Source organism: Lucilia cuprina, chromosome 6, assembly GCF_022045245.1.
Source record: "Lucilia cuprina isolate Lc7/37 chromosome 6, ASM2204524v1, whole genome shotgun sequence".
Lineage (NCBI taxonomy): Eukaryota > Metazoa > Arthropoda > Insecta > Diptera > Calliphoridae > Lucilia > Lucilia cuprina.
The window spans coordinates 8,647,228-8,661,228 of NC_060954.1; the positions used below are offsets into that span (position 1 = coordinate 8,647,228).

At 26.0% G+C, this 14,001-nt stretch overlaps 1 protein-coding gene across 1 annotated transcript; it reads right to left on the reverse strand.

The window, feature by feature from the left end:
• Nucleotides 1-9,206: 9,206 nt before the first annotated feature.
• Nucleotides 9,207-12,622, reverse strand: LOC111684206 (T-complex protein 1 subunit theta). Its single transcript, XM_023446336.2, has 3 exons — nucleotides 12,452-12,622; nucleotides 11,140-12,170; nucleotides 9,207-9,953 (listed from the first exon to the last, which is right to left on the reverse strand). Exons 1-3 carry the CDS (start codon nucleotides 12,509-12,511, stop codon nucleotides 9,404-9,406), a joined length of 1,641 nt encoding a protein of 546 aa, XP_023302104.2. The 5' UTR covers nucleotides 12,512-12,622; the 3' UTR covers nucleotides 9,207-9,403.
• Nucleotides 12,623-14,001: the final 1,379 nt, after the last annotated feature.

Sequence of the window (14,001 nt, forward strand, 5' to 3'; positions counted from 1 at the left end):
TATAAGTGTTTTCTTTAGATTTTTTTAGACTTTTTAGACTCTTCTTATGTCTTTTATGAAAAAAGTCTATTCTTGAGACTCTTCTATAGAAAAGTGTCTTTTTGAGATCCTATCTAAAGAAAAGTGTCTTCATAAGATCCTTTCTATAGAAAAAAGTCTTTCTTCTTAAGACTCTTTTTATTAGAAAAGTGTCTTTGTTAATCTTTTTTCTATAGAAAAGTCACTTCTTTAGAGTCTTTTAGAGATTCTTGAGACACCTTTCTTTATACAAATGTCTCTTTTAAAATCTTTTCTAAAGAAACGAATCTTCTGGAGTCTCTTTTCTAAAGAAAAGTGTTTCTTTAAACACTGTTTCTATAAAAAAGATAGACTATTCCCTAGAAAAGTTTCTTCTTGAGACTCTTCTTTAAAAAAGTGTCTACTTTAGACTCTTGTCTATAGAAAATTTTCTTCTTTAGGCTTTTTTCTATACAATAGTGTTTTCTTGACGCTCTTCTATGGAAACGTGTCTTTTTGAGGTTCTTCTATGGAGACGTGTCTTCTTGAGACTTCTATAGAACAGTGTATTTTATAGGCTCTTTTCTATAGTAAAAAACCTTTAATGGACTCTTGTGATTTCTTTTGAATATTTTCTATAGAAAAGTGTCTTTTTTAGACTCTTTTTCTTTAGAAAAGTCTACAGAAAAGTGTCTACATTAGACTTTTGTCTACAGAAAATTGTATGCTTTAGACTTTTTTATATTGAAAAGTATTTGGTTTACACTCTTTTCTATAGAAAAGCGAACGCTTTAGACTCTTGTCTATAGAAAAGTTTCTGCTTTAGACTCTTGTCCATAGAAAGGTGACTGCTTTAGACTCTTGTCTATAGAAAAGTGTCTGCTTTAGACTCTTGTCTATAGAAAAGTGTCTGCTTTAGACCCTTGTATATAGAAAAGTGTCTGCTTTAGACTCTTCTCTATAGAAAGTTGTCTGCTTTAGACTCTTCTATACAAAAGTGTTTCCTTTAACTTTTTTTCTATAGAAAAGTGCCTTTTTTAGCCTCGGTTCTATAGAGAGGTGTCTGCTTTAGACTCTTGTCTATAGAATGGTCTCTGCTGTAGACTCTTGTCTATAGAAAGGTGTCTGCTTTAGACTCTTCTATATAAAAGTGTCTGCTTTAGACCCTTGTCTATAGAAAACTGTCTGCTTTAAGCTCTTGTCTATAGAAAAGTGTCAGCTTTAGACTCTTCTCTATAGAAAGGTGTCTGCTTTAGACACTTTTCTATATAAAAGTGTTTGCTTTAGAATTTTTTCTATAGAAGTGTCTTTTTTAGCCTCGGTTCTATAGAATGTGGTCTGCTGTAAACTCTTGTCTATAGAAAAGTGTCTTCTTTAGATTCTTGTCTATAGAAAGGTGTCTGCTTTAGACTTTTGTCTATAGATAAGTGTCTGCTTTGTATTCTTGTCTGTAGAAAGGAGTCTGCTTTAGACTCTTCTCTATAGAAAAGTATCAGCTTTAGACTTTTGTCTATAGATAAGTGTCTGCTTAAGACTCTTGTCTAGTGAAAATTGTCTATCTTTTTCCAAGAAAAATGTCTGCCTTAAACTCTGGTCTATAGAAAAGTGTCTTCTTTAGACTCTTCTCAATAGAAAGGTGTCTGTTTCTATTTTTTATGAAAATTTTTATTCAAATTTAAAAATTTTAGTTCAAATTTGAAAATATCCTTTTAAAATTTTCACATTTTTATACGAATTTGAATATTTTTTTTTAAATTTGAAAATTTTTATTCAAATTTAAAGATTTTGGTTAAAATTTGAAAATTTCGTTCTAATATTAATCAATTCAAATACAATTTGAACATTTCTTTTCAAATTTGGAAATTTATTTCTTTTCAAATTTGAATTTTTTTTTCGAAATTGGAATTTTTTTTCAAAATTTGAAAATTTATTTTCCAATATTGAATTTTTTTCGAAATTTAAAATTTTCTTTGGAAAATTGTTTAAAGTCTTGTGGAAATTTAATTTTTTTTTAAGAATTGTTGAATTTTGTAAAAAAAATTGAAAATTTCTATTGAAAACGTTAACAAAATTTTGAATTTCAATTGCTTTTTAAATGTCCATCTCTAGTAATTTACACAAATTGAAACATATTTTAATAATTTCCCTTTTACTCTTAAAAAAAACATTGTTTTAAAAAAAGAAAAATAAACAAAAATTTAAAATATTTCAATAAAAAAAAAAATATTTCATAAACAAACACCAAAGTCAATAAAACAAATTTCAAATGGAACTTTAACAATAATAAGTTTTAAAGAAAAACAAACTTACTCTCTCTCTCTCTCACTCTCACCCATAAATTTAAAAAGAAACTCTCCCTGAAAACTAAACATTTTACAAAATTACAAAACAGCAATAATATTAAAAATAATTATTAATATTTAAAAAAAAAGTTTGGTTTGGAATTTTTTGAAATTCTTTTTTTCTTGAAACAAAACAAATTGTGGTTCTAAGTATTTACGAATAGGACCTTTCAACAAGCAAACGTAATGTAAAAGCAAACAAATTATTAACATATTTTATTAAAAAAAAAGTAAATTAATATTTAAAAAAAAAGTTAAGAGTTTTTGATTAAAACTAACAATTTCTTAAACAAAAAAATATTTCTTAAAATATTTATATAAAAAAAATTTTCGCTTAGCATGTATTTAGTATATTATTAACAAAAACAACAATTTAAAACTCAATATATTTATTATTTTTCTTAAAACTTTTTTCAATATTTAATTCAAAAGCAACAAAAAAAAAGTTAAACAAATTTATTATAACATAATAAAAGTAATATTTATTAAAAAAAATAATATTTAATCAAAAAATTAAAAAAAAATAAATAAACAAAATATTTAAATATTTCAATATTTTGTTTAACATTTCTTTAAAAAAAAAATCCCTTAAAAATAAATATTACACTTATAAAAGAAATATATTTAAATAATTTAAAACGCGCGTTTAAATTAATGTTAAAAACAAAAACAAAAAAAAAAGAATATATATATATTTTTTTCTAGCAGCCCAAAATAAGCTTTAACCAATATTTAGTAGTTTCATTTAACAAAAAAAAAAAAAAAAAAATACAAAAAAAACTAGTTTCAATTGTTAATTATATTATATAACTATAACCAAAAGTAATTTAATTAAAAATTTAAAACAAAAACAAAAAATTAATTAAAGTGAACATCGTAACAATAATTTTAAGTTTACAAAAGAAAATTTTCAAAATGTTTTTTTTTTCTAAAATTTTAGTTAAAGTTGACTGAATGTCTTAATTTTAAATTTTGTGTTTTGCTAAACTGTATTGAAAATGATTAAGAAAGATTAAGAAATTTCAAAATTTAAAATTTCAATATGAAATTTCAAATTTCTCTTTAAAAGTGAAACATGTTTTCTTTTCAATTTAGAAAATGTTAAAAAAAATTGAAAATTTTCATTCAAAATTGATAAAATTGCAAATTTTTTAACAAATTTTATTGTTTTTATAAAAAATTGCAAGTTTTTTTTTCGATTTTAATAATTTTTAATAAAAATTGCAAATTTTTAATAAAAAATGCAAAATTTTATTAAAAATTTAATAATTTCTATTAAAAATTGCAAATTTTTATTCAAAATTTGATAATTTCTATTAAAAATTACAAATTTTTTATAAATTTTATTGAAAATTTTAATTTTTATACAAATTTTATAGTTTTTATAAAAATTTCAAGTTTTTTTTCAATTTTGATAATTTTTTATAAAAATTACAAATTTTTATTCAAAATTTAATCATTTCTATTAAAAATTGCAAATTTTTATTCAAAATTTAATAATTTCTATTAAAAATTTCAAATTTTTTTTAAAAATATTTTTTATAAATTCTATTGAAAATTTCAATTTTAATACGAATTTTATTGTTTTTATAAAAATTGCAAGTTATTTTTTCGATTTTAATAAATTTTTATAAAAATTACAAATTTTTATTCAAAATTTAATAATTTCTCTTAAAAATTTTTCAATTTTTATTCAAAATTTAATAATTTCTCTTAAAAATTTTCAATTATTATTCAAAATTTTATAATTTGTATTAAAAATTTTTAAACTTTTATACGTATTTCATAATTTTTAATAAAAATTATAAATTTTTATTCGGAATTTATTCAAAATATAATAATTTCTATTAAAAATTGTAAATTTTTATATGAATTTCATAATTTTTAATAAAAATTATAAATTTTTAATTCGGAATTTATTAATTTTTAATAAAAATTTCAAATTTTTATTCGAAATTAAAAAATTTCTATTTAAATTTGAAAATTTTCAATGGAAATTAAAAATTTTCATATGAAATTTAAAAATTTTAGTTCAAAATTACAAAATTTTTATTTGAAAAGAGAAAATTTGTATACGACAACGCAAGAGTTTCTATTAAAATTTGGATTTAAAAAACTTCTAATCGAAATTGAAATTTTTGAAATTGAAATATAAATTGAAAATTTCAAAACGAAATTGAAAATTTCAAAACGAAATTGAAAATTTCTTATCAAGAACATTCTCGAAATTGAAAATTTTTATAAAGAATTAGAAAATTTGTATAAAAAATCATAAATTTCTATTTGGAATTGAAAATTTCTATACGAAATTGAAAATTTCTATTTGAAATTGAAAATTTCTATTTAAAATTGAAAATTTCTATTTGAAATTGAAAATTTCTATGCGAAATAGAAAATTTCTATTCAAAATTATAAATTCTATAAGAAATCGAAATATTCTATACGAAATTGAAAATTTCTATACGAATTTAAAAATTTCTATACGAAATTGAAAATTTCTATTTGAAATTGAAAATTTCTATTTGAAATTGAAAATTTCTATTTGAAATTGAAAATTTCTATTTGAAATTGAAAATTTCTATTTGAAATTGAAAATTTCTATACGAAATTGAAAATTTCTATGCGAAATTGAAAAATTTCATACGAAATTGAAAATTTCTATAGAAATTGAAAAATTCTGTACAAAATTGAAAAATTCTATACGAAATTGAAAATTTCTATACGAAATTGAAAATTTCTATTTGAAATTGAAAATTTCTATACGAAATTGAAAATTTCTATACGAAATTGAAAATTTCTATACGAAATTGAAAATTTTTTATAGGAAATTGAAAAATTCTATTCGAAATTTGAAATGCGCATTTAAAATTTGCAAATTTTTATTCGAAATTAAACATTTTAATTCGAAATTGAAAATTTCTGTTCGAAATTGAAAATTTCTGTTCAAAATTGAAAATTTCTATTCGAAATTGAAAATTTCTATTCGGAATTAAAAATTTCTATTCAAAATTTAAAATTTATATTCGAAATTAAAAATTTCTATTTGAAATTGAAAATTTCTATTCGAAAATTTCTATTCGAAATTGAAAATTTCTATTCGAAATTGAAAATTTCTGTTCAAAATTGAAAATTTCTATTCGAATTTGAAAATTTCTATTCGAATTTGAAAATTTCTATTCGAATTTGAAAATTTCTATACGAAATTGAAAATTTCTATTCGAAATTGAAAATTTCTATTTGAAATTGAAAATTTCTATACGAAATTGAAAATTTCTATTCGGAAATAAAATTTTTTATTCCAAATTGAAAATTTCTATTTGAAATTGATGATTTCTATTTGAAATTGAAATAAAAATTACTATTCGAAAAAAAATTTTAATTCGAAATTGAAAATTTTTGTTCAAAATTAAAAATTTTTATTCGAAATTGAAAATTTTAGTTCGAAATTAAAAAAATTTTATTCAAAATTGAAAATTTCAATTCGAAATTAAAAAGTTTTTTTTCGAAATTGAAAATTTCAATTTGAAATTAATTTTTTTTTCGAATTAAATTTTTTTTCGAAATTGTAAATTTTGAATACAAAATTCCATTTAATTATATAGTCTAGTCTACAATCTAGTATGTAGTCTGTAGTCTAGTCTTTAGACTACTCTATGGTCTAGTTTTAAGTCTAGTAAATTTTTTAGACTGTAGTCTAATCAAGTCTGCGGTATTGTCCATAGTCTAGTTTGTGATCTTGGGTATAGTCTAGTCTATAGCCTATAATCCAGTTTTCTGTCCAGTCTATAGTCTAGTCTTTGGTCTAACCTATAGTCTAGTTTATAAATTAAAAAAAAAATTTGTAAAAATTTAAAAAATTTCTTTTCTAAATTGAAAATTTCTACAAAATTTCTTAGTAATTATGTTAGGTCACCTTCCCCCTTCGCGCCCCTCCCCCTAAACCTAGTCTTCTCTGGCCACGTTTTCCATTAACAAAATTAGAGGCTTCCATTTTATTAGAAAAAGAAAAAAAACAAATTGGTATTTTAAATTTAAATAATTTTAAGAAAACAACGAATATTTTTGCACTTTCGTTAATTATAGTTTAAACTTTAGTTAAAAAAAAGAAAAATAAATTATAAATTGAAGGCTTAAACTTTAAAACAAAATCACTAAGCGTTGGAAAACATTAAAAGGGGGGCACAAAACAATAAAACACAAAATTTCCAAAAAAAAAGAACATTCGAAAAGGATTTATTGTATAAAAACTTAAGTTTAAACTTGGTTTTAGAATTTACTTAAGTTAAAATTTTCTTCAGTTATCTCTTTAAGCTTGTGATTTAAGAGAAAATTACGATTGGAATTTTGCTGTCGTGAGCAAACAGCAAAAGTTTAAACGTAATTATGGAATATGTTGCAGGTTTTTAGGGGCTTTATAAACTATTAGTTTAGTGAGGGTTTAAAGTTGTCGTTAGCGAGTAGCTATAGTTTAAACATAGTTTTAAACGAAATTTCTTTTTATTTTTAATTAGTTTTTTTCTTTAATTTTTTTTAAGAAAAAAACTGCGATTGAAGTTTTGCTGTCGTGAGCAAATAGCAAAAATTTAAACGCAGTTTAATTAGATTATGTAAAACTTAGTTTAACTAACTAAATTTGTTAGTTTTGTTTAGTTTTTGGTTTAAATTGATAGATTACGTTTTGAATTTTGCTGTCGTGAGCAAACAGCAAAAGTTTAAACGTAATTAGAGAAAAATTTAAAAAAACTATTATTGTGGTAAATGATCTCATAATGATAATTAACGAAATAATTAGGTTGTAATTAGATTTCTTTAAAAAACGAAAACATTTTGAAAATTTTCTTGTTTTTCTTTATGGAAAACCCAACCCGTTAAAAGTATGGGGTTTAACGATTTATAAAAATTATATACAAAATAAATTTATTCTCTTAAATGTCTTAAACATACACACATATGCTTAAGTTTTGTTTTTTGGCTTTAATTGTTTAAATCTTTATAAAAATAAAACAAAAAGTATAAAAATAATCATTAACTCGTTAACTTTTTCTCTTATTTTTTATTTCTTTTTAAAAACTAATAATTTTTAACTTAAAACAACTACAACAACTAAAATTTAACTTAATTACAAGTTGTTAAAGTAAAAAAAAAAAAAAAACAAAATTTATTAAATTAAAAGCTTCTCTTTCTCAGTTGTTTGTTTTTCTCTAAATAATAATAAAACAAAACCCAACAAAACAAATTGAAACTAAAAAAATCCAACAACCAACAAATGCAATAACAAATATATTTAATAAAAATAATAAATACACTCTTCAAAATATATAAAAAAAAAACTACAACAACATTAACTTAAAACAAACATATTTAGTTTTTTCTTTTGGAGTCTAAAAGAAAGACAAAAATACTGTTTACTCTCATTAATCACATTCAGGACATCTTAACAATTACAACTACAACAACAGTTATTAACCACCAATCTAATAGATAACAGCAACAATTACCAACAACAAACATTATTAAGAATTTATCAAAAAACAAAAAAAAAAAAGAAAATTATTATAAAATGTAAACAAAATATTTCTTTAAAAAGAAAAATTATATAAAATTCGTTTGCTTGGAGATTTCAATAAAAATTAGATGTGTTAACTAGTGGGACACACTGTATAAAACAAAAACCCATTAAAAACAATTGAACTAAGTCTCTTTGCTAAGAAAAAAGAGGCTTAAAGTGTTTTATTTCATTTAGTAAAAAAAGGAGAGAGTAAGAGTTATATCTTAAACTAAATATATTTTAAGTCTTTGATAGAATTATAGATCTCAAAACTTATTTAGATGACAAGACAACTTTTCTATAGAAATTTTCGTTTTCAAAATGAATCAAGAAATATTTTTCTATAGAAAAGTAATAATGAACCTCTAACTTGAGGTTATATTCAACTATATTCTGCATTTCGATTCGACTCTCCGTCACATAAACAACAACTTACAAAAACTTAGGTACGATCGTAACGCAGAATACACACGTTCGTAAAGCCTTGAAACGAATTACTTCTTCTTTTTCTTACGATTCAGTTTTTTGTTGGAATACCATTCGTTGCGTATCGTAATTGAAATGCAGAAAAGAGGTGATTATAGTTTTAACTATTTACCACCATATTCATAAAGGCTTAATAAAGTTATTGATGGTTTATTGTAGGAATTTTGTATGGAAGATGTACTTACATCTGGTTCACACTGGGAAACTTTTGTTGAGAAACTTTTGATTTTGTGTGTGAGAGCAAGAGATTGTTAATATTTCTTTCTCTCACACACAAAATTTAAGATTCCCAAAAAAAGTTAACTAGTGTGAACCAGGTCTTAATAAACCTAAAATAAGCGATTAATATCTTTATGAATATGAAGATTAAACTTGAAAATTATTTATTAAGAACAATAAGAGATTGGCGGTTGTTTTGTAAAAGAAAACTGGTTTCAGTTTAAACTACTGAAACGTTTAAAATGATTTATTGACAACAATAAGAGATTGCTTTTTCTTGGAATATGATTCAAAACAAATTAAACTTTAACATTACAAAAGTTATTGATTTGAATCAAGAGTTGCACGGTTTTGATTTTTCACACATAAAATTTTTAAAAATTTTCACACACAGTAAATTTTTCACCATTTTTTTAACTGCTTTTCTTTTTGATTTTTTTATAAATAACTTTTCTTTTTGTTTATTTAATTATTTATGATTTTTTTTATATATTTTCTTTCATTTTAGTTTTTTTATCGAATTTTAATTGCAAATGCATCAAGTTTAGCAATTGCAATAAATGGATGTGAAGCTTTGAAATTATGTTAAACATTAAGTAAAAACTAGAAACAAATTAAAGAAATCCTTAAGCATCAAGGTTTTAATACAATAAAGGTGAGTGTTGTGAGAGAATCTTTCTTTGTTTTATATGATATAATAAAGATTTTAAAGACACTGCTTTAAAAAAAACAAAAATTATTAGTAAAATAAACGAAAAGATAAAAATGCCCAAATGATATGAAGAGAGTAAGAAAAATATGAAAACTAAATTTAACTTTCATCATCACTGCCGGCATTTTGACGAGGTTTGGGACCACCAGCACGTTTAGCCATAATAATTTGATCGACTTTAAGTATGGTATTGGCAGCTCCTACAGCATATTTAATGCCCCAGTATTTAGCTTGATAAAGATCATAGATTTTATTGCTGGCAACATCATAAGTTTCAGCCTTTTCGGCTTCAATATTAAGACCAACATTTTTGCCCGCCTCCTCTTTGTGGGCCAAATACAATTGATTGACAATTTCAGTGCCATTAATACCGGTATTTTCAGCTAAAGCTTTGGGGAAAGCTTCCAAGGCGGTGGCAAAACGTCTGACAGCATATTGTTCTAAACCGGGTAGGGTATCAGCATAGGCAGCAATTTGTGTGGCTAATTCAATTTCTATGGCACCAGCACCGGGTACATAACGTCCGTCACGTGATAGACACTTAAAGTTATTGACACCATCATCGATGGCACGTTCAATATCATCCATAAAGTTGTCAGTGGCACCACGCACAACGATGGTAGCAATACGAGAGTCTTTGCCTTCATTTCTATAAAGACACAGAGAGGGTGTTTTGTTTTTAATTTTTATTCCAAAATAAATTTAACTTTTATTGTTGTCAATAAATAATTTTAAATGTTAAAGTTCTTAATGTTTGAATCCAATAAGCTTTTCTATAGAAAATATGTTCTAATCTAAGCAACCTTTTTCTACAGAATCGAAACAATTTTCCTATAGAAAACTAGTTCGAATCGAAGCAACTTTTCCTATAGAAAAGTAATTCGAATCGAAGCAACATTTTCGATTGAAAAGTAGTTCAAATAGAAGCAACTTTCCCTCTAGAAAAGTAGTTCGTATGGAAGCAACTTTTCTTATAGAAAAGTAGTTCGAACTAAAGCAAATTTTCCTATAGTAAAGTAGTTCCAATCAAAGCAACTTTTCCAATACAAAAGTAGTTTGAATCGAAGCAACTATTCCTATACAAAAGTAGTTTGAATCGAAGCAACTTTTCCTATAAAAAAGTAGTTTGATTTGAAGCCACTTTTTCTATAGAAAAGTAGTTCGAATCGAAGCAATCTTTCAAATAGAAAAGTAGTTCGAATCGAAGCAACTTTTCCTATAGAAAACCGGTTCGAATCGAAGCAACTTTTTCTATAGAAAAGCACTGCGAATCGAAGGAACTTTTCCTATAGAAAAGTTGTTCGAATCAAAGCAACTTTTTCTATAGAAAAGTAGTTCGAATCTAAGCAGTTTTTCCTATAGAAAAATGTACGTAAACTTTTCAAATACAAAAGTACTTCGAATCGAAGCAATTTTTTCTATAGAAAAGTAGTTTGAATTGAAGCGACGTTTGGTATCGAAAAGTTGTACGAACCGAAGCAACTCTTTCTATAAAAAGTAGTTCGAATCAAAGCAACTTTTTCTATAGAAACGTAATAGAAATCGAAGGAACTTTTCCTACAGAAAAGTAGTTTGAATCGAAGAAACTTTTTTATAAAAAAAAAAAATACTTCGAAACGAATCAAATTGAAACAATTTTCTATAGAAAAGTAGTTCGAATCAAAGCTTTTTTTTCAATAGAAAAGTAGTTCGAAACGAAGAAATTTTTCCTGTAGAAAAGAAGTTTGAATCAAAGCAACTTTTCTTATTCAATAGTTTTTCGAATTGAAGGAACATTTCCTAAAGTTGTCCTGTTTTGTTTTCAAAAATAATCTAAAAATTTAAAAGACACTTACCTGAAAGCTACAATAGCGGTATCACCCAATTCTTCAATGCAAACCTTGTCGCAGTAACCCAATTCCTCTTGGCTGGGAGTGGTAATGCGTGGCAAAACAGTACCATTGACAGCACGAGCCAAACGTCTTAAATCGAATTTAGAATTCAAACGGACAGCCATCAAATTGTATTTGTTAAGGAAATGTAAAGCCATATCACCAACTTTACCACCGGAAACCACAACCTTGGCACCAGTATCGGCAATAGCCTTAATTTGATTCTCCAACAAGTTTTCTTCGCCTGCTGAGAAGTTCATAAGTTCATCGGCGGATTTGATTAAGACAGTACCCTTGGTTTCAGTCTGAATAATATCAACGGGGCAGGAGAAGATGGCAATTTTAGCCTTTTCAGCAAATGAAACATCACCTTCAACGAAACGTTTGAAAACCATGCCATGCACTACTTCGGACTTGGCTAAGCCACTGCCCAAGATTTTGCAAACACGAATGTTGTCAACATTGAAGGTGCCCTTATCAGGTAAAATGGATACGCAAGCTTTGGCCACTAAATCGGTAATGAAATCTTCTTGACCATACTGTTTGGACATAATACAGGCACGCAAGCATTCCTTAACTTGTGACAAATCACGATAATCCTTAATTTCATGACACACCAATTTGGGCAAAATTTCCAAAGCCTTGTCCATGGCCTTTTCATAGCCATCGGCTATTTCGGCGGTGGTAATACCCAAGCGCAAAAGTTCTTCAGCTTTTTCCAATAAAGCACCGGCAAAAATGACCACAAAGTTAGTGCCATCACCGACTTCAGCGTCTTGCATTTCACTGGCCATAACCATAAGTTTGGCAGCTGGATGTTCAACATCCAATTCACGCATTATAGTGCCGGCATCACTGGTCACGAATTGTTTTTCAATGTAATTGATGATCATTTTGTTCATGCCATTTGGTCCATAGGCAGAGCGCATGGTTTGGGCAAATTCTTTGCAGGCGGTAATATTACGATAAACAGCCTCTTCCAAGCCACTATACATCTGTTATAAAGTAAATCATGGTTTAATAACACCAAAAACAAAAAGTTCATTTATTTTTAATCAGAAAATTTAATAATTTCCACAAATGTTTAACTTTATTAGCCAAAACCCTTCAACCCGTGATGAGTCAGTTTCGTCTATCGCGTTTTTTTTTTACTCTGCTCTGCAGCTGTTCGCTTAAAACTACCGCATGACAGCATTTTTGTGTTTTTTATTAAATTTTCTTAGAAATTCCTTTTGAATCTTGGAAATTTCTTTTAAAATCTCTGGGTTTTACTTACACGGGCTCCTTCCTTCATCATTTGGGCTACGCCGGGTGCTTTGGGTACAGATAAAGCCATTTTTTTGCACAGATTTTTTTCCTCTTAACACAAATTCACTAAACCGTCCAAATGAAAATTCTCAACAAGACAAGAAATAACAATAATTAACCTCACTTCTTGTCAAAGCCGCCTACGGTTACTTTGAACTCGCTAATTACTGGTTAACCAGAGAGTGAATGATTACTTTCTCGAAGGTTATTTTTTGTTCTTTTAACGAAAGAGTTGCCAGATGAGGAAAATTTATACAATAGCGATAAAGTGGCTATTTTTGTACATTTAATAGAAAATACTTTTAATAAATGGTAAAAATTTTACAAAATCATATTTTCAATTAAAAAAAAATACATTTTTATGAAGTAAACATATTTTTGTTATAAAACTAGTTTAGTTCAGTTCTAGTTTAGATCTAGTTCAGGACTAGAACAGTTATAGTTGAATTCTAATTCAGTTCTAGTTTAGTTCAAGACTAATACAAGTTCTAGTTTTAGTTCTGTGTGTAGTTCTTTTCTAGTTTTGTTCTAGTTCTGTTCTAGTTGATGTCTAGCTCTGTTTTTGTTCAGTTCAAGTTGAGTTCTAGTTCAGTTCCAGTTCAGTTCTAGTTCAGTTTTAGTTCAGTTCTAGTTCAGTTCCAGTTCAGTTCTAGTTCAGTTTTAGTTCAGTTCTAGTTCAGTTCTAGTTCAGTTCTAGTTCAGTTCTAGTTCAGTTCTAGTTCAGTTCTAGTTCAGTTCTAGTTCAGTTCTAGTTCAGTTCTAGTTCAGTTCTAGTTCAGTTCTAGTTCAGATCTAGTTTAGTTCTAGTTCAGTTCTAGTTCGGTTCTAGTTCAGTTCTAGTTCAGTTCTAGTTCAGTTATAGTTCAGTTCTAGTTCAATTCTAGTTTAATTCTAGTTCAGTTCTAGTTCAGTTCTAGTTTAGTTCTAGTTCAGTTCTAGTTCGGTTCTAGTTCAGTTCTAGCTCAGTTCTAGTTCAGTTCTAGTGCAGTTCTAGTGCAGTTCTAGTTCAGTACTAGTTCAGTTCTAGTTCAGTTCTAGTTCAGTTCTAGTTCAGTTCTAGTTCAGTTCTAGTTCAGTTCTAGTTCAGTTCTAGTTCAGTTCTAGTTCAGTTCAGTTCTAGTTCAGTTCTAGTTCAGTTCTAGTTCATTTCTAGTTTAGTTCTAATTCAGTTCTAGTTCAGTTCTTCTTTAGTTCTAGTTCAGTTCTAGTTTAGTTCTAGTTCAATTCTAGTTCAGTTCTAGTTCAGTTCTAGTTCCAGTTCAATTCAAGTTTGGTTCTAGTTTAGTTCTAGGTCAATTCTAGTTTGGTTCTAGTTCAGTTCTAGTTCAGTTCTAGTTCAGTTCTAGTTCAGTTCTAGTTCATTTCTAGTTTAGTTCTAATTCAGTTTTAGTTCAGTTCTTGTTTAGTTCTAGTTCACTTCTAGCTCAGATGAGTTCAGTTCAATTTTAGTTCAAGATTGATCTAATTCAGTTCTCTTCTTCAAAGTAACAGGAATTTACTTTTATTCTTACCTAATGT

What these genes read in the sequence shown, in the direction of transcription:
- LOC111684206 (XM_023446336.2), bottom strand. Translation starts at nt 12,511, where the DNA reads ATGGCTTTATCTGTACCCAAAGCACCCGGCGTAGCCCAAATGATGAAG. An exon ending in TGATGAAGGAAGGAGCCCGT is followed by an intron (nt 12,171 to 12,451) that starts GTAAGTAAAACC and finishes ACTTTATAACAG; the next exon opens with ATGTATAGTGGCTTGGAAGA. An exon ending in ACCGCTATTGTAGCTTTCAG is followed by an intron (nt 9,954 to 11,139) that starts GTAAGTGTCTTT and finishes GTGTCTTTATAG; the next exon opens with AAATGAAGGCAAAGACTCTC.